We start from the raw sequence: 27397 nt of genomic DNA, 5'->3' as shown, positions 1-27397 counted from the left end.
CCACCGTACCCGGCAAGAGATTTCTTTTGTCATCTATCTGAGCCAATCCGGAACTCTCAACCCCCACCAAACTTTTTTAGAAGATTTTTGTTGTTGTTGTTTGCATTTTGTTTTCTTTTGAGACAGGGTCTCACCCTGTCATCCAGGCCAGAGTGCAGTGGTACAAACACAGCTCACTGTAGCCTCAACTTCCTGGGCTTAAGCAATCTTCCTTCCTCAGCCTCCAGAGTAGCTGGGACGCCACAATGCCCAGCAAATTATTTTATTATTTTTTGTAGAGATGGGGTCTCGCTATGCTGTTCAGGCTGGTCTTAAACGCCTGACCTCAAGTGATCCTCCGGTTTCAGCCTCCCAGAGCACTGGAATTACAGGGGTGAGCCATTGCACCCAGCTCTCCTGAGACCTTGTACCTTTCTGATGGGATCTGGCAAATGCATAATACTAGTAACAGCCATTCATCTGGAAGAGGGGGTTGCATGGCTCATCCTCTAGGCTTAACCCTGGGTAGGAGTTTGAGGGTCCTGGGACTTTTTAAGTTTCCTTTTATACTTTCCAGTCCTTGTTCATACATATGGACTTGTTCCACATAATGGTGAACAGAGATTTATTTGTATTCTGCTTTTGCACTCAACAGAACATAAGTGTTCTTCACGTTGCTACAGCCTGTTCGATATATTAATAGCTGCATAACCATGCTCAAATTGTTGCACCACAATTTGCTTAACAAATAAAGGAGTTTATTTCCAACTTTTTGTCCCTGTAGCTAATGCTACAGTAAATATCCTTATGTACACAGTTCGTTTGTTTTCTCTTGTGTTGAATGTTGGCTTAAAAGTGTCCTGGACTCTGGTGTCAGCTTTGGGCTGGCAGCTTGCATTCCTGCCCTCCTGAATCCCCAGGCTGCTGGTCATGGAAAAGCTTCTGGGTCTCTCATGTCAGATTCTCAGCCGACCACAAATGATCTGCACATTGTCGCCTACCTTTAAGACATGTCTGAGAGAGAGGGTCAAAATCCCACCTCTACTTCTGAAAGAAACCAGCCAGCATTCACCTGGCAGGAAGTGGGATCAGGGCATCTGCATGAGCTTCCCCCTGCAGCAGATGGAGGCTGCCTTTGCCTGTCCTTTGCCCACTGAGCTATTTTGGCCCTGGAAGGGGGCCCATTCCTCCTCCATAAGATACTCTCTTGGCAGAGCTGACAGTCAAGGTGGTTCAAGTTTCTACAGCCAAGGGGCAGGCATCTGATCCAAGGTAGGAAGCTTGTGTTCATCCTTGAGGAACCCAGCACTGGCTTTGCCCAACAGCGGCACCCTCATGGAACCCCTTGGTTCCAGCTACCCCAACCCCCAGAGCTGCCTGAGGGCTGTCCTTTCTGAGCCTAGCCCTGCTGCCCTCCCTCTGAGAGGTGAAGTTGGCTAGGCATCTGGGTGGGGTGGGGACTTGGAGAACTTTTCTGTCTCCTAAAGGATTGTAAACGCACCAATCAGTGCTCTGTGTCTAGCTAAAGGTTTGTAAACGCACCAATCAGCACTCTGTAAAATGGACCAATCAGCAGGATGTGGGCAGGGCCAGATAAGGGAATAAAAGCTGGCCACCCCATGCCAGCAGCGGCAACCCCATCTGGTCCTGTTCCATGCTGTGGAAGGTTTGTTCTTTCACTCTTTGCAGTAAATCTTGCTGCTGTTCGCTCTTTGGGTTGGCACTACCTTTATGAGCTGTAACACTCACTGGGAAGGTCTGCAGGTTCACTCCTGAAGTCAGCGAGACCATGAACCCACCGGGAGGAACGAACAACTCCGGACGTGCCACCTTTAAGAGCTGTAACGCTCACTGTGAAGGTCTGTGGCTTCACTGAAGTCAGCAATACCACGAACCCACCAGAAGGAACCAATTCTGGATGCACCTCCAGCCAGATGAGTGGCCCTGCAGCTTTCCTCAGCTCAGTCGCATGGCCTCTGGCTCAGCTCTTTGTGGCTCAGTCATTCATCACTCTACATTCAAAGAAGCCTCTTTCTGTGCAAGTTGGACCAAGTCTGTCTCTCCTGCCCATGAGTATAAGGGTCCTCCTGGATATCCCAGGTCCCCTGGTGGAGGGGCCCTCAGGAATCCAACGATCACCACTGCAGATCAGCCTCAGCACCAGCACTCAGATGCAGGGGTTGCCGGCCTCAGGCTTCTTTAGCCCAGCCGCGTGGCCTCTCGCTCAGCTTTTTGTGGCTTAGTCATTCATCACTCGGATCAAACCCATCTTGACAAAGGATAAAGCAATACCTTCGATCCTGCTTTTTAGCAGCCATCCTGGCAGCCTGTTTCTGCTCATCATCGACCAGGTCCAGGACCCACCCACATTCCTGGACAGAGCTCGACCGTCAGCCTCAGGCTTCCTGGGCTGAGCCAAATGCAAGGAAACCCAGGGGTCCTCTGCATCCTGAGCCTGGTGCCAACCTGCAATAGCAACATGAGTGAGGCCCGGGAGCCTGCCAGGAGTGGGCTTACACCCCAGAGCCGCCACTCACCCCTCATCACCTGGGCAAAGAGCTTACTTCTCTGAGCTTCAGTTTCCAGATCTGCAAAATCGGTGTAACAATCCCTATGTCTGAGCATCTGCAGGAAGATCCAGTTCTGGTCTCTGGAACATGACAGCTTCCAAATCAGAGCCATTCTGTCACTTCTCTTGGGTCAACTGGGGTTTCCACAATGTCACCCCATCAGACTGTCACTGACATGGCCTGAGAGCCCTGGGCTCAGGGGGGCTGCCAGCATGGCAGTTTCCCTCCCCACATCCCTGCCATTACTTCCCTAATGAGACATCCCCTCAGAGAAGGGAAAGGAGGGCAGTTTCACTCATTTAGTGAAGCCTCTCGGAGGTGAGAGGAGCCTGGGCAGGTTCATTTTTTGAGGTTCTTGGTTTGCTACAAATGAGAAGGTTGCAGTGATTGTGGTATAATTTCAGTGTTCTCACAACAAATTAGAACACAACATATTTGTGTTGTTGACAGGAAAACTGCAGAATTCAGTACATTTCCTGGTGAGTTCTGAGTGTTGCAGTCCTAGGGCAGGATACAAGCTTTGGGTCTCAGGATGGCTGTCCGCTTCTGCTGGATCTGGGGTGTATCCTTAAAGTCTGGATGTCTAGAAAAAGACACAGTCAACCCCCCTGCAGAACTTTCACTGGATCACATTCGAATAAAAGAGGGTGGAGGGACATGTTGAGATGTTTGGAAATATCTGACTAGGGGAGGGATATGGAATTATTTTAGGGAATTCATTGTTCATTGTCCTGGTCATGATAGAGTGGAAGAACAGCCCAAAGGGTCATAAGATAGTTCAGGAAAGAACTTTACAAGTCAAAGTGACAGATAGAGCAGCAGGTCCCCAACACTTTTGACACCAGGGACCAGGTTTAGTGGAAGACAATTTTTCCACTGACTGGAATCAGGCTGGGGGTGGTTTTGAGGTGATTCAAGCACATTACATTTATTGTGCATTTTATTTCTATTATTATTACATTGTAATATGTAATGAAATAGGCCAGGCGCGGTGGCTCAAGCCTGTAATCCCAGCACTTTGGGAGGCCGAGACGGGCGGATCACGAGGTCAGGAGATCGAGACTATCCTGGCTAACACAGTGAAACCCCGTCTCTACTAAAAAATACAAAAAAAAAAAAAATAGCCGGGCGAGGTGGCAGGCGCCTGTAGTCCCAGCTACTCGGGAGGCTGAGGCAGGAGAATGGTGTAAATCCGGGAGGCGGAGCTTGTAGTGAGCCGAGATCCGGCCACTGCACTCCAGCCTGGGCGACAGAGCAAGACTCTGTCTCAAAAAAAAAAAATATATATATATATATATATAATGAAATATTATACAACTCACCATAATGTAGATCAGTGGGAGCCCTGAGCTTGTTTTCCTGCAACTAGACCATCCAATCTGGGGGTGATGGAAGACAGTGACAGATCATCAGGCATTAGATTCTCATGAGGAGCGTGCAGCCCACATCCCTCATGCACACAGTTCACAATACGGTTCACGCTCCTATGAGAATCCAGTGTTGCTGATGATGTAATAGGAGGTGGAGCTTAGGCGGTAATGTGAGCAATGGGGAGCAGCTGTAAATACAGATGAGGCTTCACTCACTCACTCACCTGCCTGCTCTGTGAGGTTGAGGACCCCTCAGATACAGCATTTATGACCACCTGGTAGCCACTGCTGAACCCAGGTGGTGGGGTACACGGCTGCTTCACTGTACCAGACTTGCAACTTTTTCATATATTTGAAATTTTTCGTTAGAAGAGGGTAAGTTTTTTGGATTGCTAATGCAAATATGTTGTAGATTCTTCTAAATAAAATGCCATTACGTCATGTCCTGGTGAGAGTGAGCACCGGGTGCCTATGAGTGCCTGCTCCGGGGGTGCCTGTGGGAGGGTGGTGTTTCAGTCCTCACCTAGGTTGCTACTTGAACCCTTCACAGACCTCACCCCTCCATGGGGAATGGGGTAACTACATCAGCTCCATGTTCTAGGCATCTGTCTTCTGATTTGCATCTGGCAGAGCTAGAGAGGCAGAGGTCATCATCTCTACTTCACAGAGAGAAACTGACGCCAAGGGGACAAGAACTTGTAGAGATCACAGAGCTGACTTGTGGCCAAGTGGGAATTTGAACCAATGGCATTCTGGTAAACAACTGTGAAAAATAAGAAAGAGGGGGAGGGGGAGGGAAGGGAGGCCTGACTTGTAGCGTGTGCCAATTTTCCGTGGTATAAATACTACCTTACTGCCGTGGCTGGTTTCAAAGTGCCAGTGTTTAACAACTGGCTTGCAGAATTTCTGAATATTGAATAATTGGCTTCAGCACAGCATCGATTTGAACCCAGTCCGAGGCATTCGTCCCTTGAGCTCTTCTTCCGTTTTCTGTCCTTTGCACACCATTTCACCACATCTGTGTTCTACCTGTGGGTTATTCATTTTCTTTAAGACACCTCACTTTTTTTTTTTTTTTTTTTTTTTGAGACGGAGTCTCGCTCTGTCGCCCAGGCTGGAGTGCAGTGGCCGGATCTCAGCTCACTGCAAGCTCCGCCTCTCAGGTTTACGCCATTCTCCTGCCTCAGCCTCCCAAGTAGCTGGGACTACAGGCGCCCGCCACCTGGCCCGGCTAGTTTTTTGTATTTTTTAGTAGAGACGGGGTTTCGCCGTGTTAGCTAGGTTGGTCTTGATCTCCTGACCTCGCGATCCACCTGTCTCGGCCTCCCAAAGTGCTGGGATTACAGGCTTGAGCCAACGCGCCCGGCCGACACCTCACTTTTTAAAAGCAGGTGACACGACGATCATTGAAAGCTAAATCACTTGCTATGAAGTAGAAGATTATATTAAAATGAACGTTTATTTTTTAAATAAAAAAATGTTCTTTGTACTTATTAAAGCTCCTAAGGAGAGTCCTAAAATACCCTTGCCATGTGCTTGCTCTGGCGACACTCTGGGGACCTGGAACCTGTCTCTTGGCCTTCTGTGAAGCCTATTAGAGGGACACGGCTTCTCAGTGGATTCTTTGGTTTTGAGATGGAATCCTGCTCTGTTGCCCAGGCTGGAATGCAGTGGTGCAATCTTGTCTCCCTGCAGCCTCCACCTCCCAGGTTCAAGTGATTCTCCTGCCTCAGCCTCCAAAGTAGCTGAGATTACAGGAGCACGCCACCACACTCAGCTCATTTTTGTATTTTTAGTGGCGACGGGGTTTCACCATGTCGGCCAGGTTGGTCTCGAACTCCTGGCCTCAATTGATCCTCCCGCCTTGGCCTCCCAAAGTGCTGGGATTACAGGCATGAGTCACTGTACCTGGCCCTCACTGAATTCTTCACAAGGCAAATTCAGCAAATCTGATGTGAATGTGAAAAAGCTCGGCCAGTATCAGAAGCATCTCTTGTATGGTTGATGTCTCCATAAAGCCCTTCACCTACAGCATCTCTGAGGACTTTAGGTCTGTAAGGAACACAGCCTCTCCTGGACAGCCTGCTCCGGGGAGTTGGACTGGGTTTCTGCAATGGTTTTACCTGCAGCCACAGCTGGGATGGGGTTTCATAATTACCAACAGTGGAAGCAGCCAACATAGATGGAAACTCATGAGGGACAGGAGCAGGAGGTGGCTGTGGGGAGGGAAGACACAGATAAAAGAGACTCAGGTGGGGAGGAAGGGGGCAGCTTGAAAAGATGGCGCCAGTGCCTACCAACACTAAATACATGCCTGCCTATGACGCATCATCCCACTCCAAAGGACACTCTCAGAGATGCAGACACATCCCCACCAAGAGGCATGCAGGCTTCATAATGGCTCAATCCATCACATTCCCAAACAAAAATCAATATGAATGCCCATCCACAGGAAATGGATAAATCAACAGTGGAATACTATACAGAGAATAAAAAGAGCAAACTATAACTACACACACAAAAACACAAAATCTCACAGACATAAGTTAAGAAAAAGAGGCCGGGCGCGGTGGCTCAAGCCTGTAATCTCAGCACTTTGGGAGGCCGAGATGGGCGGATCGCGAGGTCAGGAGATCGAGACCATCCTGGCTAACACTGTGAAACCCCGTCTCTACTAAAAAATACAAAAAAACTAGCCGGGCGAGGTGGTCGGCGCCTGTAGTCCCAGCTACTCCGGAGGCTGAGGCAGGAGAATGGCGTAAACCCGGGAGGCAGAGCTTGCAGTGAGCTGAGATCTGGCCACTGCACTCCAGCCCGGGCGACAGAGCGAGACTCCGTCTCAAAAAAAAAAAAAAAAAGAAAAAGAAAAAAAAAAAGAAAAAGAAACAGGACACCAAAGATTTCATATTGTGTGATTCCATTTATATTGTATAAAGTTCAACAAAAAGCAAACTAATCAAAAGCAACAGAAATCAGAATAGTAGCTGGGCATGGTGGTGCACACTTGTAGTCCCAGCTACTCAGGAGGATGAGGTGGGAGCATTGCTGAGCCCAGGAGTTCAAGACTACGGGAAGCCATGATTGCACCACTGCACTCCCGCCTGGTTGACAGACTAAGACCCTGTCTCTAAAGAAAGATGAAAAGAAATCAGAATGGTGGGGTGCTCATGACTAAGAAGCTCAGGGAAACTTTCAGGAGTGCTAGTAATGTTCTCCATCTTGATCTAGATAATGGGTAAAGGGTGTTTGCACCTCATAAAAAACATGTTGAGTTGTACACATAAAATTTTTGCACTTTACTGTATGTATGTTATATTGCAGTATAAAAAATTAATACATGTGCCCCGTCCCGTCCCGTCCGGCCCCGTCCCGCCGCCCGCCAGGCAGCCATGAGCTCCATGCAGTTCAACAAGGGCCCCTCATACGGGCTGTCGGCCGAGGTCAAGAACCGGCTCCTGTCCAAATATGACCCTCAGAAGGAGGCAGAGCTCCGCACCTGGATCGAGGGACTCACTGGCCTCTCCATCGGCCCCGACTTCCAAAAGGGCTTGAAGGACAGAACTATCTTATGCACACTCATGAACAAGCTACAGCCGGGCTCCGTCCCCAAGATCAACTGCTCCATGAAGAACTGGCACCAGCTAGAAAACCTGTCCAACTTCATCAAGGCCATGGTCAGCTACGGGATGAACCCCGTGGACCTGTTCGAGGCCAATGACCTGTTTGAGAGTGGGAACATGACACAGGTGCAGGTGTCTCTTCTTGCCCTGGCGGGGAAGGCCAAGACTAAGGGGCTGTAGAGCGGGGTGGACATCGGCGTCAAGTACTCGGAGAAGCAGGAGTGGAATTTCGACGACGCCACCATGAAGGCCGGCCAGTGTGTCATCGGGCTGCAGATGGGCACCAACAAATGCGCCAGCCAGTCGGGCATGACTGCGTACAGCACGAGAAGGCATTTCTTTGACCCCAAGAACCATATCCTGCCCCCCATGGACCACTCGACCATCAGCCTCCAGATGGGCACAAACAAGTGTGCGAGCCAGGTGGGCATGACGGCTCCCGGGACGCGGCGGTACATCTATGACACCAAGCTGGGAACCGAAAAGTGTGACAACTCCTCCATGTCCCTGCAGATGGGCTACACGCAGGGCGCCAACCAGAGCGGCCAGGTCTTTGGCCTGGGCCGACAGATATATGACCCCAAGTATTGCCCGCAAGGCACAGTGGCCGATGGGGCTCCCTCAGGCGCCGGCGACTGCCCGGACCCGGGGGAGGTCCCTGAATATCCCCCTTACTACCAGGAGGAGGCCAGCTACTGAGGCTCCCAGCACGCTCTCTTCCCACATCGTCTCCCCGTCTGGGTTTCTGGGTTTTTCAGTGTTTTCATCTTTGTTTTTTTTCTTAGCCGGTTCAGTGCTGCCAATCAACCAAGGGTCTGTGAGTGGCAGCGTGGGATCAGGCAGCAGAGCTTTTTTCCCCTTTGCCTTGGTCCTTCGCAGGGCTGAGCCACTGTACTGTGGTGGAGGGAGGTCAAGGCCATATCCCGATACGTGTAGGGCGTGTAGGGCGAGGGTCCCTGCTGGCACGTTCAGGCTGTGCTGGGGAGAAGAGACTAACCGGTTCCCAAAGGTTTCTGGTTGCCTCGCCTCTTCCCCCTTTTGTCAGCTGAGCAGTTTGTGGTTTCTCTGCAAGTTTCAGGAAGTATTCACAAAAGAAAAATACATTTTGTTTTTTATTCCTGAGGAATGGGGCAGGGACAGTGGAGAAGGTGCTGGGAAATCAGTCACCTGGGAAAGGGGGCCTGGCCATGATGCTAAATATCTCCGGCTCCCGAGTGACTGGATTTCCCCAGGACCAACAGACCTCAGACCCTCAGACCTGCCCCCGGGGCCAGGTGGGGAAAGTGAAGGCCGTACAGGGAAGTGAAATTCTGAGTTGTTGGGGCTAAGCCTGATCCCCTCTCCATGCTACCCCCCCAACCCACTCTGGCCTCAGTAGGTTTTGTTTTAGTTGTGGCCTTCACCCAGGCTAGAGTGCAGTAGTGCAATCTCGGCTCACTGCACCTCCACCTCCCGGGCTCAAGCGATTCTCCAGCCTCAGCCTCTTGAGTAGCTGGGACTGCAGGTGCTCCACCACGCCCGGCTAATTTTTGTATTTTTAGTGGAGACGGGGTTCTTCATGTTGGCCAGGCTGGTCAACTCCTGGCCTCGGATGTGATCCACCCGCCTCGGCCTCCTCAAGTGCTGAGATTATAGGTGTGAGTCACCATGCCCGGCCCCTCAGTAGGTTTTAAGGAGCCCCCAACCCTCCTCCTTTCTGGGCTCGACAAGCTATACTGCTCCATCTTCCCCTGGCCACACGCCCCGCCAAGTACTGCACAGGGACCCCCACCCAGGGGCCCTGCTCCATGAGATAATGTGAAATACGATTGTGGACCAAACGCAATAAAACCTCTGTTTGTAAGAAGAAGAAAAAAAAATTAATACATGTATGAAAGAAGTAAAAAAAATATAGTGCTGGGTGAAGAGGATCAGAAACAGAATGACATCAATGACCCAATACAGTTTAATAATTAAAAAGCACATGCACATTAAGCAACAACATGCATTTTGCAAGAACACAAACAAAAGAGACACATGAAGCACACGAAAATGGTTTCCTATGGGTCAAGGAATGGAGTGAGAAATGGTGATAAAAGGGAACATGTCAGTAATGAAGTAAGAGCAGGGCCTTCCTAGGAACAGTGGGGATTATGTGCCATTCAAGAAAGAAAAGGAAGAGGAGGAGGAACAGGAGTTGGACTTTGGGAAATCTGGGCGACCCACGAGGGTATCTAGCACTGTCCAGGAGATGCTGCTTGGCCTCTGATTGCTGGAGTCCTAAACTCTGTGCAGCATGCTTTACACACACATTACCCCTTCTGCTGTCCCGGGAGGGCAGACATTGCTCACAGAGAAGACAGCTCTTCTTCTGAAGGACTGAAGCTCTTACGGGGCCTGGATGTGGGAGGCTGGCAGCTGGGGCTCCACTGGAGTTCTAGGGAGAAGGGGAATTTGAGCTGGGGCTTACAGGTGACCTAGGATTTATTGTGGGCTGAGAAATGGACACAGAGGCAGGGGAATGTGGTGCGTGGTGGAGTCAGGGAAATAACCCCATTAAAGAAAAAGGCTCGTGGGCAGCTCATTCACAGGCCAGCGTGGGCCAGAGTCAGACTGCGGCACACATCCTCCATGAGACCTGCCATGTCCAATAAAACCACTCGTGCTTTTATTTAACCAATACTTTTAATTAATTCACTTTTTTCTTAAATGTTTTAAAAGATAGCATCATGTAAAGATATACAAATGGCCAATAAGCACATGAAAAGATGTTCAACACCACTAATCATTAGGGAAATGCAAATCAAAACCATGATGAGATACCACCTAATACCCATTTGGATGGCTACTATTTTGAAAAACAAATAGAGAAGTGTTGGCAAGGATGTGAAGAAACTGGAACCCTTGGGCAGTTGGTGGAAATGTAAAATGGGACAGCCACTATATAAAAAAAAAAAAGTAGGGCAGTTCCTGAAAAAAATTAAGCATAGAATTACCATTAGATCTGGTAATTCCACTTCTGAGTATATACACGAAAGAATTGAAAGCATTAAGGGATATTTATACGCCCCATGTTCATAGAGCATCATTATTCACAATAGCCAAACGGTAGAGGCAACCCAAGTGTCCTATGATGAATGGATAAACAAAATGTATTATATCCATACAGTGGAATGGATGAATGGCTAAAAAAAACTTGGTATATACATACAATGTGATACGATTCAGCCTTAGCAAAGGAGGAATCTGACATGTACTTCAACAGAGATGAACCTCAAGGACATCATGCAAAGCAAGATAACCTATTCACAAAAGGACAAATACTATATGATTCCACTGATGTGGGTAACTAGAATCATCAAAATCATAGAGACAGAAAGGAAGAATGGTGGTTGGGGGAGGAGGAAGGTTTAATGGGTGCAGAGTTTCAGTTTTACAAGATGGAAAGAGTTCTGGAGACGGATGATGAAGGTTACACAATGGTGTGAATGTACTTAAGGCCACTGATCCATATGCTTAAAAATGGTTAAGATGGACAATTTTATGTTACGCGTATTGTACCACAATATTTTAAAAGGTAGCGTTGTATCATTATTATAAATGAAAAACCTCTTGTCTCCCTAAGGTCTCCTTAAAACCTTAAGATCTCCTTGGCCAGGTGCGGTGGCTCATGCCTGTAATCCTAACACCTTGGGAGGCCGAGGCGGGTGGATCATGAGGTCAGGAGATTGAGACCATCCTGGCTAACACGGTGAAACCCCGTCTCTACTAAAAATACAAAAAAAAAAAAAAAAAAAAAAATCCGGGCGTGGTGGCGGGCACCTGTAGTCCCAGCTACTCGGGAGGCTGAGGCAGGAGAATGGCGTGAACCCGGGAGGCGGAGCTTGCAGTGAGCCGAGACCACGCCACTGCACTCCAGCCTGGAAAAACAAAAAACAAACAAACAAACCCCCTTAAGGTCTCCTTAAAAGACAACGCCACTTCCAAGTATAGGCTGATGTGAATGTCGCCATACATGCTGGTGCCTGATGAGGCTGTGCACTGAGACCTCATCTCGCTTTGTTTAAAGGGGAGATCGGCAAGTGCCAGGGAGGTGTTAAAAGTGCTCTGGAACCAACTTTCTCCCTGACAAATTCAGAAGGGTTGAGAAAGCCACTTCCTCCCCACCTGATTAACAAAGTGGTGCTTGTGAGCTTCTATAATTGTTTCTTGTGCCAGGGGTTGTGGGCATCTTACAGTTTGAAGACTCCTCCCTTATAAGGACAAAGGAGTAGAGGCCATGAGCCTCTCGGGCAGGGGTAGGCCAGGGCATGCTCAGCGAGAAGAGCAGGAGACCCTCACTGGGAAGAGCCCCACACAGGCCCTAGACGTGGCCCCAGGTTGTAGGGGCAAGGAATATTTGGGTCTTGGGTGCTAGAGCATGGATACCTTGGTGCTAAAGGACTCCCTGCCCTATGAGGCGCCCAGCTAGAGGGGGACCAGATCAGAGCACTCTTTAAATGCCAGGCCCAGGGTGGGGATCCCACTGCTTTGGTCTAGGGGCTGGGCTTGCTGAGGATAAGTAAGTAAGGAAAAGCCGTTATCCATAGGCCAGGGCATGGTCTATAAGACTATGGTAGAGGGTGGAAGAGAGGGAAATGAGGAGAGAAATTGTGAAGGATGTCACCAAGTCATCAATAATGGACATCTGTCTTCTTCTTTTTTCTTTTTTTTGAGATGGAGTCTTGCTCTGTCGCCCAGGCTGGAGTGCAGTGGCTGGATCTCAGCTCACTGCAACCTCTGCCTACCGGGTTCCAACGATTCACCTGCCTCAGTCTCCCGAGTAGCTGGGATTACAGACTGGGATTACAGGCGCGTGCCACCATGACCCACTAATTTTTGTATTTTTAGTAGAGACGGGGTTTCACCATGTTGCCCATTCTGGTCTCGAACTCCTGACCTCGTGATCCTCCCACCTAGGACTCCTAAAGTGCTGATATTACAGGCGTGAGCCACTGAGCCTGGCCAGTAGTGGACATCTTAAGTTTTAGCCTGCACTGCATCCGTACTCTTTCCTGGAAACAGTGCCTCAAATTTCTTTTTGGGAAGCTACCTCTTTTCCGGATTTTCAGGACATTTGCTTGCGCAAAGCTGACTCCACCCACTTCCCCGCTATAGGAGGCAGGAGACCCAACCCTGGCTGGACAGAAGACGCCAAACTTTCCCCCTCCGCCTCCCCACAAAGATCCTGTAAGTTCCTGAAATCAGTTGCACGGCCCCATTCTTCTTTTCAGTTGATACTTTAGAGCGATGTACATCTTTTTAAACGCCATGAAGAGAGAAAGTGAGAGTCGCGTGTGCGCGCGTTTGGGAAGGTGTGGGGGGGTTCTCATGGTCCGGGGACCCCAGGAGTATTTCACCCAGTCACTAGAGCAGGTGCTTCCCAACCGCCCGGCCGCGGACCCGTGCCCACGATCTGCGAGGAACCAGTGAGCGAGCAGGAGGTGAGCGAGCAGGAGGTGAGCGAGCATTACCGCCTGAGCTCTGCCCTGTCAGATCAGGGCGGCATTAGACTCTCATAGGCGCGCGAACCGGTTGTGAACTGCGCGTGCTTGGGATCTAGGCTGCGCGCTTCTTAGGAGAATCTAACGCCTGATGATCTGAGGTGAAGCAGCTTCATCCAAAACCACTTCTCTCCCTCAGTCCCTGCAAAAACTGTGTTCCAGGAAACCCGTCGCCCAGTGCCAAAAGGTTAGGGACTGCTGCCCTAGAGGCCTTTCCCAACCACTCGTGTCCCTGCAGGTTCGGGCCAGACATCCCCCATCCATGATGTCAACCGCATGACATGAATGTTAAGTCTCATGACATTTAATTTTAAACATTTATTTTAAAGTTAGAACTTTTTTTCTTTTGTAGCCTGTTCTCACACATTTCCACATGCCCTCGCAGATCTCCCGGGCTCCAGGCCCTGCAGCCATCACGCCCGACAGAGAAACTGCCAGCGCCAGTGGGTGACCCGGCTGTCCGCGCCCTCGTGCAGGCGGGCGGGAGCGGACAGGCCCTCGCACGCATGCGCGCGGGGCGGGGCTGCGCCTTAGGCCTGTGCGTTGCCGCTAGACCAGCCGGGGGGCGGGGCGGCGGCGGACGCGCGCCTCAGGCGGCAGCCGCGCGAGAGGGACTTTGTGTTCCTCTGACTCTCCTGGGGGCGCTTCCTCCCGTGCCGCCCTTCCCCTCCCGCGCCGCGTCCTTGCGAGGCGCCTCCCATTCGGCGGGACCGACCGGGGGGATGGAGGGGGCACGCTCCTACAGCCCTCCCGGGACCCTGAAGAGACGCCCGCGTGCGACTTGAGACGCCGCCCTCGCCGAGGGCCCATGGGCGCGTCCCCACGGGCGGGCAGCGGACGTGAGGGCGGCGAGCGGCGGGGCCGTAGCGTCCAGGAGGGCCGCGCTCGGGCTCGGCCCCGCGCAGGCCGCGCGCGCGCGCTCCCGCCGCAGCCCGGGCCGCGCCCGCCCCGCCTCTCCGCGCCGGACCCGGAGCCCGGTCCGCGAGCGGCGGCGGCGGCGGCCGGAGGGACGATGAGCTGCGCGGGGCGGGCGGGCCCTGCCCGGCTCGCCGCGCTCGCCCTGCTGACCTGCAGCCTGTGGCCGGCGCGGGCAGACAACGCGAGCCAGGAGTACTACACGGCGCTCATCAACGTGACGGTGCAGGAGCCCGGCCGCGGCGCCCCGCTCACGTTCCGCATCGACCGCGGGCGCTACGGACTTGACTCCCCCAAGGCCGAGGTCCGCGGCCAGGTGCTGGCGCCGCTGCCCCTCCACGGAGGTGAGTGCCGGCCCCGGGGGCGGCGGGCGGTGGTCACTGCATCCCGCGGAGGCGGCGGGGCTACGGTTCCCGGCCCTGGCTCTCCCAGTGCGCGCTGCCGGGCCGACGGCCCCAGCCAGGGTCGAGGCTTCCGTCGTGGACAGCCTGGCCTGCTTCCGTGGGAACCAGGCTTCAGGAGCGTGATTGGGTTTTCCCCTTCTTTGAAAAAAGACTTGGAACGGTCGTCTTTGCGTTCAGGCAGCTTGTTTGCTGGAGGGCATTGAGCTAGGAGTTTGCAGGGACAGCGTAGACAAAGGAGGTGGTGCAAGAGCGCAAAACGAATTCATGGGGAGGACATCTCAGCCTGTATTTTGGAAGCGGCAGGTTTGTTCCTGAAATCACGGACTTAACGCTGAGCTGGATCTCGAAGGATGCGGCCCTTTTCTAACATAAAAACGTGCCGTTAAGTGGTAAATGGAGGGGGGGTTGTAAAGGGAAAATGGACATCTTCCCTGTTGCTTTTGGCTCTTGTTCTTGCCCTAGTAGTTTTACTGTAATTTGACGCCTAAAAATGTCACATTATGACTATTTGATACTAATCAGAACTACTAGCCAAGGTTTTTCAGGTCACGGGTGCCGACCAAAAGGGAAATAGGTAAAATTTTCAAGAATTGTCTTTGAAACCATTTGGCTTAATGTCATATTTTCCTATAAACATGGGCTTTGTTTAGTTAATTATTTGGTGTAAACATGTATTTGTTTAAATTATTAGTCATGGTTTGAAGGAAACGTTTTGCACATCGCAGAATATGATTTTTTGGGTTTTGGCCAACTTTGAACTTTTGGGAAATACCTGCTATTATCCCCACCCTCATTGTCACCCTGAGAATGCTGAGAGGGGATTTTTCTTTTCTAAACTGCTGTTCATGTTAGGATGACCTAAAGTAGGCAGCCAGATCAAGTAATGGTTTGCTTTTGCACTCTTAAGATATTAACATATTATGCCCGTCTGAGGTCTATATTTGTATGCCAAAGTGCTAAGCTGTTTTCTTCTTTGAGACAGGCTGGCTGGGGAAAAATAATCACATAAGGCTTTTACTGTAGCCTGTCCTCAACTCAGACTGGGCTTTTAAAAGTCCGTTTTACACCAGTAATCAGGTGCTTCAGGTCTCCACTGTGTTAAAAAATGGCAGTTAGGGTCCCAGCTTGGCCACAGAAACAACTTTTGTCTTGGGTTCATTCAGTAAATATTTGCGTTCTTGCTCTGTGCCAGTCACTGTGGTTGAGATGCACAGTGTGGCCAGACTCTGGCAACTAACAATGGTAGCCTCTTTTCTGGTGGGGAGAACCGTGAGGGTCACGTGGAAGGGTAGAAAGAGGAAGAGGGAGGCAAACTGTTCTGGAGCAAGGGCTGGCCCTCTGCAGTGTTGTGAAATTTGTGGTTTGTCTTTGAGGCTTGGTTCCCTCGAGCACCCCAAATCCATGGTCTGAACTTCAGATCCTTGCCTCTACAGTGTTCATGTGCTTCAACTACTTGTTGCTTGCTGTCACCCCAGACCAAAGCCCCGTCTTTGAGAAAGCTTGCTTTAGGTGTTTCTGTAGAAGGGTATTGGGAACCAGCTCATGTATTGAGGTGTGAGTGAAGGTTAGTCCTGTTCCCCTCTCAGTGGGGAGGCAGCACTGTAGGATGAAAGGTTCTGAGTCAGGCCTGTGCTCTACGTATACTGTGACACTGGAAAAGTAACTGCCATTTAGCCTCAGTTTCCTCATCTGTAAATGGAATGATGAAACGTACATATCTTAAGGTTGTTGACAGGTTTAAATGGTTCCTTAATTCTGAAAAGAGGAGATTTGGTAACCTAAAGGAATCTCTCAGTTGGTGAGATTTTAGACACTGCAACAGAATGAACACATTTGGGCAGTGTGTGAAGACTGAGTGTGAAGTCAGTCCCCTTGAGGTTTAGTCTCCCTTTCCTTGATTCTCTAGGGGTCATTTTGTGTCCGTCCCACATGGGCCTGCTCCAGGTTTTCTCAGGGGGATGGGTTTGGGGGTGGGGGACCTACAGGTGGTCTGAGTCTGGCTTTGTAGCAAGGGTCTTCACACACATACGCCGTTTTTCAGTCCAGCAAATATTAATTGAAATCCTGTGTGCCAAGGCATTGGTGAAGGAGAGGCAACAGCAGTGAACAAAACAGATTTAAAAAAATCCGTCTCTATAAAGTGTAACTTCTACTGGGGATCTTTATAAGTTAGTCTGCCTGTCGATAATTTCTAAACCTATGGGTTTATATGAAATCTAAATCTTCTGCTGTTGCAGCAGGAACTTAGGAATTTATTTTAGAAACAGAAGTGGTGATATGTGTCTATTAAAATTATTCGTGTTTAAGAAAATGATTTAAAATTGGAATACTTGGGTATTTTACATTATAATCTTGATTGAATGAGTTTCACAGTTTTTTAGTTTTAGAAAAAATAGTGCATCCTTATGACCTTGATGCTCTTATAATTTTGAATTGAGGAGAATTCTTGACATGTTTATTGAGGACTTACTATGTGTTAACACTAAGCAAAGTAATGTTCAGCTTACACACAAAATTATGAGACAGGTCCTGGTCCAAAAACAGCTGTGGCCAATTTACGTGAAATTCATGAAAATTTGTTTTTAGGGTGTTTGGTAGAAGTGAACATAAAGACAAAATAACTTTATAGTTTTCCTAGAGTTTAACATAATGGCTCATTTTAAAGCTGTGGATTGATTTATGAAACTAGAAACCTTTCTGTTTGCTTTGCAGTGCTGCTATCAGTTTGGCATGTGTGAATTTCTGAATAAGATTTATTTGTCCTATCCCTTTAAAGAACAAATAGTCAATTTTTTTTTCTTAGGCACTTTGGTATTTTAAAAGTATATTTTGGCAAGTGCTATACTTTATGTAGTATACTTTATGAGATACTTTATGAACAAGTATACTTTAAAAATATGTCTTTGCCATTAAGTGGAATGCATTGGTGGGTGTAGAATCATTTGCCTGGGGCTAACACATTTTATATTTTAATTGGTAAAGAATTTGTGTTTAGAAACAGAGTTTTGAAGGAATGTGTCGTGTATTTATGCACTGATCACCGTTGCTTTCTTATTACTTACTCAAATAGTAAGCTTAGAACTAGGAGCAAAATATTTAGTACCTCTGCAGAGCAGCCTAGCAGGGTCTGTTGTGGAGCAGACATTGTAAATGTGCTTTCTGTGTGTGCACACTAACTTTTTGTTTGAGCCCGGTGTGGGGGTTGGGAGAGGAGAAAGCCTGTGTTGGTGATGTGATTATGTATGCAGATGTGCTGCTGGGGAAGAATTTAGTATCGGCCACTTCTTGCTTTGCATAGAAATTTTCAGGATTGGATGTTACACCCTTAGAGAATAATTTTACCAAATAATAAACCTTTTTTTGTTAACTTGCTTAGGGATGCAATAAAACTCAAAAAAGTGAATCTTAGGTTTTTATGTTAAAAAATGTAATCCTATTAGAGGACGCCTTTGATGGTTCCTTTAACGAATCTGAAATTGGTTTTTAGAAATTCTCATAAACAGTGGAGGAGATTGATGTGAAAACAAGATTTGGGTGAAAGGGGTCATGTAATGTTTGAATTCATAACAGCAAAGGCAGGGGCTATTGGACACAGATTTCAAAATATTCAGAGAAAAAGGAGATATGATCATGGGAGCAGGGTCTCTGAATGTTCAGAAAGAGAATTCAGAAAGAGCTGGAGGCTCTAAAAATCAAATTTTAACATAAATAGCCTGGCAAGAGAAAAGTGGCTGTATATAATAAATTACGTTTATGTTGAACTTTACAGCTTATGACATGTTTTTACATACTGTTTTTCCTTCACATTTGAATGATTATTTCCATTAGCCTATAAATGTTTGAATATTTTTTAAAAAACCACTTGATCTCTCCACCAAATCCCTATCCTGCTACCACCCCATTTCTCTCTTACAGTGAACCCCTTAAACATTATCTACATTTACTGCCTCTGATTTTCCTCCTGCTGCTCTTCTCTTTGTGAAGGTCTTCTCTTGCCATGCCAGTGGTTTTGATAAAGATGTGGCATGTATAACAGATATATTTGATAGCAGGGGCAGAATTGCAAAGATCTTAATGTGTAGAATGATGAGCTATATAGCTTTAAAAAATTAATAGGAATAAAGACATAGATTTGAGTTTTAAAAAGTCACCTTCGTGGAGGGGAGCAGAAGGAGCTGAGGGTTAGCTACCTGTCAGATGACAAAGCTTGTGAGCTCTCACTGACTTCACCCCACCTTGCCCCGTCTAATCTTGCGCTGCATTTGGGCCTCAAGACTAGATAACCTCTAAGATCCCTCCCACCTTGAACAAGGTGTGACTGTAAATTAGTAAGACATGTCTTTTATTTTATTTTAAGGACAGGGTCTTGCTCTGTTGCCCAGGCTGGAATGCAGTGGTGTGATCATAGCTCACTGTAGCCTCGACCTTGGGGAGTCAAGTGATGAGTCCTTCTGCCTCAGTCTCCCAAGTAGCTGAGACTGCAGGTGCACACCATTATACCTGGCTAATTTTTTTTTTTTTTTTTTTTTTTGAGACAGAATTTCGCTCTTGTTGCCCAGGCTGGAGTGCAATGTTGTGATCTCGGCTCACCACAACCTTCGCCTCCCGAGTTCAAGCGATTCTCCTGCCTCAGCCTCCCTAGTAGCTGGGATTACAGGCATGTGCCACCACGCCCGGCTAATTTTTTGTATTTTTAGTGGAGACGGGGTTTCTCCATGTTGGTCAGGCTGGTCTCGAACTCCTGACCTCAGGTGATACGCCTGATACCTGGCTAGTTTTATAAATTTTTTGTAGAGACAGGGTCTCGCTGTATTGCCCAGGAGGCTAAGACAAATCTTTTTAAACAAACTTGCTAGACTATGCCCATTAGGGAGAGTGTTGTTCTTGTTAAACCAATCATATTGGGAAGGTGTATTAGTCTGTTTTCATGCTGCTGATAAAGACATAGCTGAGACTGGACAGAAAAAGAGCTTTAATTGGACTTACAGTTTCGCATGGCTGGGGAGGCCTCAGAATCATGGTGGATAGCAGAAGGCACTTCTTATATGGCAGCAGCAAGAGAAAATTAGGAAGATACAGAAGTGGAGACCCCTGATAAAACCATCAGATCTGGTGAGACTTTTTCACCACCATGAGAATGGTATGGGGGAAACGCTCCCATGATTCCAGTTGTCTCCCATCAGGTCCCTCCCACAACACTGGGATTTATGGGAGTACGGTTCAAAATGAGATTTGGGTGGGGACACAGAGCCAAACCTTATCAGAGGGTGTGCGTATGTGTACACATATATGCACATATTATGCAGCAGTGAAGACATTAAACGTTATTAGCATGACAGTGTTTAATGTTTGTGATATTACCTTTTCGATTGAACAATTTTATAAAGCCTGCAATATGTAACGTTTTTATCGTTGACAAAAATTTAGATTTGAATTTGATAAAAATTTTAGATTTGAATTTGGACAATAATTGAAAGTTACTCAGAGGCAGTTGTGAATAAGATACCTGCTTAAGCAAGGCAATGAATTTTTTTTTTTTTTTTTTTTTTGAGACGGAGTCTGGCTCTGCCGCCCAGGCTGGAGTGCGGTGGCCGGATCTCAGCTCACTGCAAACTCCGCCTCCCAGGTTCACGCCATTCTCCTGCCTCCGCCTCCCAAGTAGCTGGGACTACAGGCGCCCGCCTCGTCGCCCGGCTAGTTTTTTGTATTCTTTAGTAGAGACGGGGTTTCACCGTATTAGCCAGGATGGTCTCGATCTCCTGACCTTGTGATCCGCCCGTCTCGGCCTCCCAAAGTGCTGGGATTACAGGCTTGAGCCACCGCGCCCGGCCGGCAATGAAAATTTTGTTAAAGAAAAGAGAGAGAAACTATAAAGCAAGGAAACTTATTTTTTTCTGTGTTTGTGAACTCTTTCTTTACATAGTTCTTTTTTTTTTTTTTGAGACGGAGTCTTACTCTGTCGCTCAGGCTGGAATGCGGTGGCTTGATCTAGGCTCACTGCAACCTCCGCCTCCCGGGTTCAAGCAGTTCTCCTGCCTCAGCCTCCCGAGTAGCTGGGATTACAGGCATGTGCCGACACACCTGGCTAATTTTTTGTATTTTTAGTAGAGATGGGGTTTCACCGTGTTTGCCAGGATGGTCTCGATCTCCTGACCTTGTGATCTGCCCGCCTTGGCCTCCCAAAGTGTTGGGATTACAGGCGTGAGCCACTGCGCCGGGCCTTCTGACTGTACTTTAACTACTACTTTGTACAGCTTCCCAAGTGGGTTTAATAAATTATGATGTATCCACTCAGTGGAGTGTTGCACAGCCATAAAAGGGGATCGTTGTGAACTATGATTGTGTTAAATTTATTTACAGTGGATAAGGAATCCAAGTAGTATGCAGACATAAAAGTAGTTGTATTATATCAATTAGATAATGGGTGACATTTCTCTTAAAAATTATTGTTAATTTTTACTATGAAAGGGGAAAATTTTTCATGAAAGGACGGGGAAAAGTCATACCTTCTGAAGGGGATAACCAGGAACAAGTAAGTCTTTGCAAGGTTTTTTTTTGTGTTTTCTTTTAAATTCATTCTGTAGCTCCAAGAACAGAGTGAATTCCATGCATTGGTTAGGATTATTAAGGAACTGGAAGGTACTAGGAAAATGTTGAAAAAGGCATGTTTTTCCTCTAGTAAGAAAAGAGGAACTCTAGGACTAAGACAACTTGGTCCCAATATGAAGCAAGCTAAAGTATGTCATGATTTTGAGCAGTTTGAATCCTAGACAAGTGGAATCCTAGTACAGGACTCGGCTTTTAGTGTAATATTTATATGCTGGTGATGTTAACGCTCTTACTGGTTTTGTGGTTTTCACTGTTTAGAACTAATCTGTAGTTAAAGCATGGAAGACTTAATTCTAGTTACAGAGCAGAAACCTTGAGACTCTATAAACACAGATGACAAAGGTGGAGAAATGGAAGAGAGAAAAGTTAGGGAAGGTGAGGGAGTCAGTTTATTCATCTCACAGGATGGGGATTCAAGAGATAGTTTCTTTTTTTTTTTTTTTTTTTTGAGACGGAGTCTTGCTCTGTCGCCCAGGTTGGAGTGCAGTGGCCGGTTCTCAGCTCACTGCAAGCTCCGCCTCCCGGGTTTACGCCATTCTCCTGCCTCAGCCTCCGAGTAGCTGGGACTACAGGCGCCCGCCACCTCGCCCGGCTAGTTTTTTGTATTTTTTAGTAGAGACGGGGTTTCACCGTGTTAGCCAGGATGGTCTCGATCTCCTGACCTCGTGATCCGCCCGTCTCGGCCTCCCAAAGTGCTGGGATTACAGGCTTGAGCCACCGCGCCCGGCTCAAGAGATAGTTTCTAGATGCAGAAGCTAGAAAGGTTCGAACACAGAGGAAAATAAAATAACAATAAAATCAGGAGGAAGGGGAGATGAAGAGGGAGTAAACACACAATCCTGATTTGTGACATCGTATATCTGCACACGATGTCCAAAGTTGACAAACCAAGAAATGATGACTAGAGACCTATTTGGAACGGTGGAGTAGGCCACCAGAAGAACTAAAAACTGTTGAAAGTGGTTGCCTCTGGGGACTAGGGACAGGTAGGGTGACTGGGGCAGGTGTGTGTAATTGCAAGCCATTGGATGAATTTGCTTTTTTCATAGATGAATACAGTAAGATTCCCACTCTTTTCCCTTTGCTCACTGCAAGTGAATCTGCTCCCCGGTTTTGTTTTTTCTCATTTGAGAAGCTTGTTTTTTCCCCAGCATCTTCTCCAACTCTAGTGACATGCTGTGGAATTTGAGATTGTGCACAAACTAAACAATATTTCAGGAGACTGTGAAATCAGGGAAAGCTACTGTTAAATTGATTTTATTCCATAAATAGGCTTAAATCCATGGACATAAAAGAATTTATTATAATAGGTCCCACATTGCCTGTCTCATAGTGTTTCCTTTATCTCTGGCAGTTCCCTCCTTCCCCAATCCGTTGTGACAAGCTCTCAGCAGTAATGGAAGTGAGCTCAGTGTGATCGTGTCCTTTGTCTCCACTGGATGGAGTGAGTTATCTTTCAGCCTCCTCCTGGCTTCTCTTCTTTTTTGATGTAATTCCATGAAATCACCTCTTTTTCATCTGTCTTCCAAAAGTAATTTTGTATTTACAGAAGCTTTTGTAAACACAAAATTTCCATTCTGGATGAACCATGTGCCGTTCGTCTTTCTCATGTACCGTTTGTCTTTCTCATGTGCCGTTGGTCTTTCTCATGCTTCCTGAAACTCAACCAGCAGCTGAATGTTGCTGGGGAAAGTGTTAGGTTTGAGATCAGACATTTCAAGAAAAACCAAATGGGCACTTAACAGTGTCCAGTAATCCAAAAATATTTTCTTGTAATGAAATAAGACAACACTGAGATGGAATTGTTTTCTCTCCACGTGCCTCCTGTTACCTCCTCATATCTTTATTTTTAGCCTAGGCCTCTCTGGGTTCATGCAGTTGGCTGCCTATTGGTATCTTTACTTCAGTGTCACAAAGACATCTCCAAATTGACAAGCTCCACATGGAGCTTTGATTCATTTTTTCACCTCCCCTTCTGCTACCAGTGGTCTCCAGTCTTTCCTGTCTCAATAAATGACATCGCCGTCCACCCTTGTTATTTACAGAAATTTAGGACTATCCTTGCTGCTTTGGCTCACATTCCACATCTAATCCATCTCCATGATTCACCTCTAGAATGGGTCATATGTATCTGTTGTTTGACATTTTCATGGCTGCTGCATTAGTTCAGGCAACTGTCATTTCCTACCGTCTTTTTCTTGGTCTCTCTGCCTTTTTGCATAACTTCTATCAATCTTTTCTTCTATGGTAGCCAAAATAATCTTAAAGGTTCACCCAGTCGTGTTACTCCTTGCTTAAACCCCTGCAGTGGCTCGTCGTCATCCTTAGAATGGACATCGGCAGTCTCTGTGCAGTATGAGGTGTTCACTACTTGGTCTAGCTCCGGCCCCTTCCTCCTCCCCACCCCCAGGTCGTTTCTCCCTTGCTCACCTGCTGAAACCATTCTGATATTCTTTCAGTTCCCAGGGCTTCTAAGTTTTCTTTACAGTGTGTACCCTCTGGCTGGCATCCTACAGTGTGTGCTATATTAGTGGACATTTACAAAAATTCTTTGGTTCTGTAAAACGGCCAGTTAACGGGACAGATTGAGAATCTTAGAATGTAATGGCCATTAGTAATCAACAAGTCAAGTCCCCCCTCTGAGGCTTCAGCATCCCAGTCAGATACTTGTACAGCTTAAGATTGAACAAATGTGGTGACAGAAATATGCCACGTTCATCTCTGGCAAACCGAGTGTTAGAAAGTCGTTTTCATCTGGAAAAAAATGGTTCAGATATTTATAGACAGTTTCCTTGTCTGACTCAAGTCCTCTAACCTTTAGGCTTCATATCCCTATTTATTTTGACCATTCTTGGGAATATGTTATCTTAAACCTCAGAGTGCATTTGTCTATTAATATTCCACTTAAAGGGTGTAGTGGGCGCTGTAGTCTGAATGTTGGTGTCTCCCCGAATTCATATGTTGAAGTTCCATTTCCAATGTGATAGTGTTAAAAGGTAGGCCCTTTGGGGGTGATTAGTCTGTGAGGGCAGAGCTCTCATGAATGGGATTAGTGCCCTTATAAAAGAGGCTCTTGGGGGCTGGGCGCGGTGGCTCACACCTGTGATCCTAGCACTTTGGGAGGCTGAGGCGGGCGGATCACGACGTCACGAGATTGAGACCATCCTGGCCAACATGGTGAAACCCCATCTCTACTAAAAAAAAAAAAGTACAAAAATTATCCAGGCATGGTGGCATGTGCCTGAAGTCCCAGCTACTCAGGAGGCTGAGGCAGGAGAATCACTTAAACCTGGGAGGTGGAAGTTGTAGTGAGCCAAGATTGCACCATTACACTCCATCCTGGGTGACAGAGTGAGACTCTGTCTAAAAAAAAAAAAAAGAGAGACTGGGGGAGGGGAAAGCATGTTTGCCCTTTTCTGCCATGTGAGGACACAAAGAAGTCTCCATTGATGAAGCAAACAGAAGGCCCTGATGCCACATCAGCTGGTGCCTTGATCTTGGACTTCCCAGCCTACAGAACTATGTGAGACAAATTTATGCTGTTTATAAATTACCCAGTCTAAGGTATTTTGTTACAGCAGCCCGAAAGGACTAAGAGATGAGTTAAATAGTGCCCATAAAAATTCATGTCCCTCTAGAACCTCAGAATATGCCTTTATTTGGAAATAGGATCTCTGCAGGTGTAATTAGTTGAGGATTAGGATAAAATCATACTGGTTTAGTGTGGGCCCTAAATCCAAAGACTAGGTGTCCTTATAAGAAGAGGAAAATATACAGAAAGACACACAGAGAAGGCAGCCATGGGAAGGAAGTTACAGAGATGGCATCATTTTGCCACAAACCAGTGGGTGCAAGGCATGGCTGGCAGCCATCAGACACTGGGAGAGGGGCTGGAGGCGGTTTTTCCCTTGAGCCTCCAGAAGGAGCCAGCCTTGCTAACACCAGACTTTGGGGCCCCAGAACTGTGAGACTGTGTTGTTTTAAGCCACCAGGTTTGTGATGTCTTGTGGCAGCCACAGGAAACTAATACAAAGAGAATCCCAGCGTTGAACACAGGCGTGCAGGGTTAGCTTTGCCAGCACAGGAGAGAGTAGAGCTACTTTCTTCATCCTCTGGACGTGCCTGAAGTCACGTCAGTTGTTTTGGTTTTCCTAATCATGGACTCATCCTGAGCTTACTGTTGATTAAACTTTCAGTGTTATTCACAGAGGCTGCTCCTGAGCCATCAGCCATTTCCTTCAGCCTTTCAGGATACTTTCTGAATCCTGATGTGTCACCCACAATCTTCACTCTTTCTAGCAGCTTGTGTCACTCATGAATGCGTGAACATAGCTTTCTGTATCTTCATGTGAGTTAGTGGTTCTTGGCCTTTTGCTTTGTAGATCCCCTTTAATAAGTGATGAGCGCTGTGGACTTTTCTCCAGAAAACTATATATTTATGGAGATATACACAACACTCTTAGTAAAGTTTAGGAGGCCAGTTACCTCTTGAAGCCCCAAGTGAAGAATCCCTACTCTAAGTTATGGATGGAAGTACTGGCAAGCGAATGAACAGGCCTTTGGTAGTGTGCTGCTAGAAATCTGGGATGGTTGGTGTTATTCTGTTCATCAGCACTCTTCGGGGATGGCCCCTTTCACAGAGCTTTCTAATTCACTTTATTGACTTTGCATTTAGCATGTGTTTCTTCAGCTTATGATATCATCAAAGACATGATCAGATGCTCTGGTGGAAAAAACAAAGATACTTTATGTACTTTGTCCCTGATTGGCTAGGCCGGGAGCCACTGCACGGAAGGAAAAGAAGCGAATCTTTCTGGCTTAGCCTTGGTGTGTTAGTTTCTTATTGCCACAGCAACAAACTACCATGAACTAGGTGGCTTACAACAACACAAATTTACTTCTCTTTCAGTTCTGGAGGTCAGAATTCTGAAATGAGTTTCACTGACCTGAGTGAGACCAAGGTGTTGGCAAGACTGTGCGGCTTTGGAGCTCCCCGGGGGAATCATTTCCTTGCCTTTTTCAGCTTGTAGAAGCTGCCTATGTTCCCTGGTCCATGGCCCCTTCCCCCATCTTCAAATCTCTGACTTTGACTTTCTCCTTCTGTCATCCACATTTAAAAGGTCCTTGTGATTACGTTGGGCCCACCCAGATAGTCCAGGAGAATCTCTTTATTGTAAAGTCAGCGGATTATCAACCTTGTTTCATCTGTAACCTAACTCCCCCTTGCCCTGTAGCGTGATGTATTCACTGACAGGTCCTGGGGATTGGGAGATGGTCATCTTTGAGGGAGCCGTCATTCTGCCTGCCTCACGTAGCAGGCCTGTGCTGGCAGCCCACCATTACAGCTTTCTCTTCACGCTGTCTGCAGATTGTTCCTTCAATAATCGTGTGTGAAACTTTGCTAAGGCTTAGTGGGACCCTAATGGGTCAGTTGTTTTCACGGCTCACCTTCACTGTTTCATATCAGAGTGCTCTGTACACCTGTACATAGGTTAGTTTTCCAACGTTTCTTTTCTATGACTCCTTAAAGGTCAATGGTGCAGCTTCTCATTTGCATGTTATCAGCAGACTAGTTCATCTGGATCAGAAAAATCCTAAATTCCTGTGGGACAATCTCCTCAAGTATTCATTCATCAAATAATTATTAAGCACCTACTGAGTACCAGGCGGGACAAGAAGTTCCTGCATGCTGTTGCTGTCTGGTGGGGGGAAGTAAAAGGAGTCCGCTCTTGTGTCCTAGCTGGGGAGAGCAGACCGTTACACAGGTCAACACAGAATTATGTAGTCATAGTCTTGGGAAAGCATTGGGATGCTGAGAGCAAAAATGGCAGAAGAGACTCAGTCTAGGGTGGACAAGGCATCCCTGAAGAAATGATGTTTAAGCTGAGACTGCAACATGAGCAGATATTACACTGAGAGGGGGCAGAAAGGAAGATGTTTTGGTCCAAGGAAGTACACACGAAGACTAAAAGGTGCAAAAACCGTGATGTACTTGTGGAATTTGAAAGGAGGTAGAGAGTAAGGGGGAGAGTGGGGCACAGTAGAGGTGAAAAAGTCAGTGTTTTCCAGGCCTTGCTAGGATTTTGGACTTTATATGAGAGGAATGGAAAACTATTGGAGATATTTTGTTGTTGTTTTAAAATTTTTTAATTGTGGTAAAATATGTATAAAATCGACCATCTAACTGTTAAGTAGTGTTAAGTACATTTACACTGTTGTGTGACCAATCTACAGGACTCTTTGTCTTGCAAAATGGAAACTCTATACCCATTATACCAGCCGGGTACAGTGGCTCACACCTGTCATCCCAGCACTTTGGGAGGCTGAGGTAGGCAGATCACTTGAGGTCATGAGTTCAAGACTAGCCTGGCCAACATGGTGAAACCCCCATCTCCACTAAAAATATAA

At 47.3% G+C, this 27397-nt stretch overlaps 2 protein-coding genes across 3 annotated transcripts in view; both read left to right on the top strand.

Moving 5' to 3' along the window:
- Positions 1-7308: 7308 nt before the first annotated feature.
- LOC104676198 (calponin-2-like) lies at positions 7309-8632 on the top strand. The gene is made up of 2 exons (XM_030926865.1): positions 7309-7698; positions 7816-8632. The coding sequence occupies exons 1-2, from the start codon at positions 7309-7311 to the stop codon at positions 8236-8238; spliced, it is 813 nt and encodes a 270-aa protein (XP_030782725.1). The 3' UTR covers positions 8239-8632.
- Positions 8633-13632: 5000 nt separating this feature from the next.
- The window catches only part of RNF130 (ring finger protein 130), a 109932-nt gene continuing 96167 nt past the window's right edge, over positions 13633-27397 (top strand). The window contains exon 1 of one of the 2 annotated variants that reach the window (XM_030926863.1): positions 13633-14320. In XM_030926863.1, coding sequence (XP_030782723.1) covers positions 13870-14320 — 451 coding nt within the window. In that variant the 5' untranslated portion in view covers positions 13633-13869. The remainder of the gene's footprint in view (positions 14321-27397) is intronic. The other variant, XM_010380962.2, reaches the window with a different exon arrangement.

This window comes from Rhinopithecus roxellana, chromosome 3 (genome assembly GCF_007565055.1).
Source record: "Rhinopithecus roxellana isolate Shanxi Qingling chromosome 3, ASM756505v1, whole genome shotgun sequence".
NCBI lineage: Eukaryota > Metazoa > Chordata > Mammalia > Primates > Cercopithecidae > Rhinopithecus > Rhinopithecus roxellana.
This window is presented reverse-complemented; position numbering and strand designations above follow the sequence as displayed.

Coding starts and splice junctions, on each gene's coding strand:
- LOC104676198 (XM_030926865.1), top strand. CDS start 7,309: ATGAGCTCCATGCAGTTCAACAAGGGCCCCTCATACGGGCTGTCGGCC. Junction 7,699..7,815: donor TTCTTGCCCTGGCGGGGAAG/GCCAAGACTAAG, acceptor ATCGGGCTGCAG/ATGGGCACCAACAAATGCGC.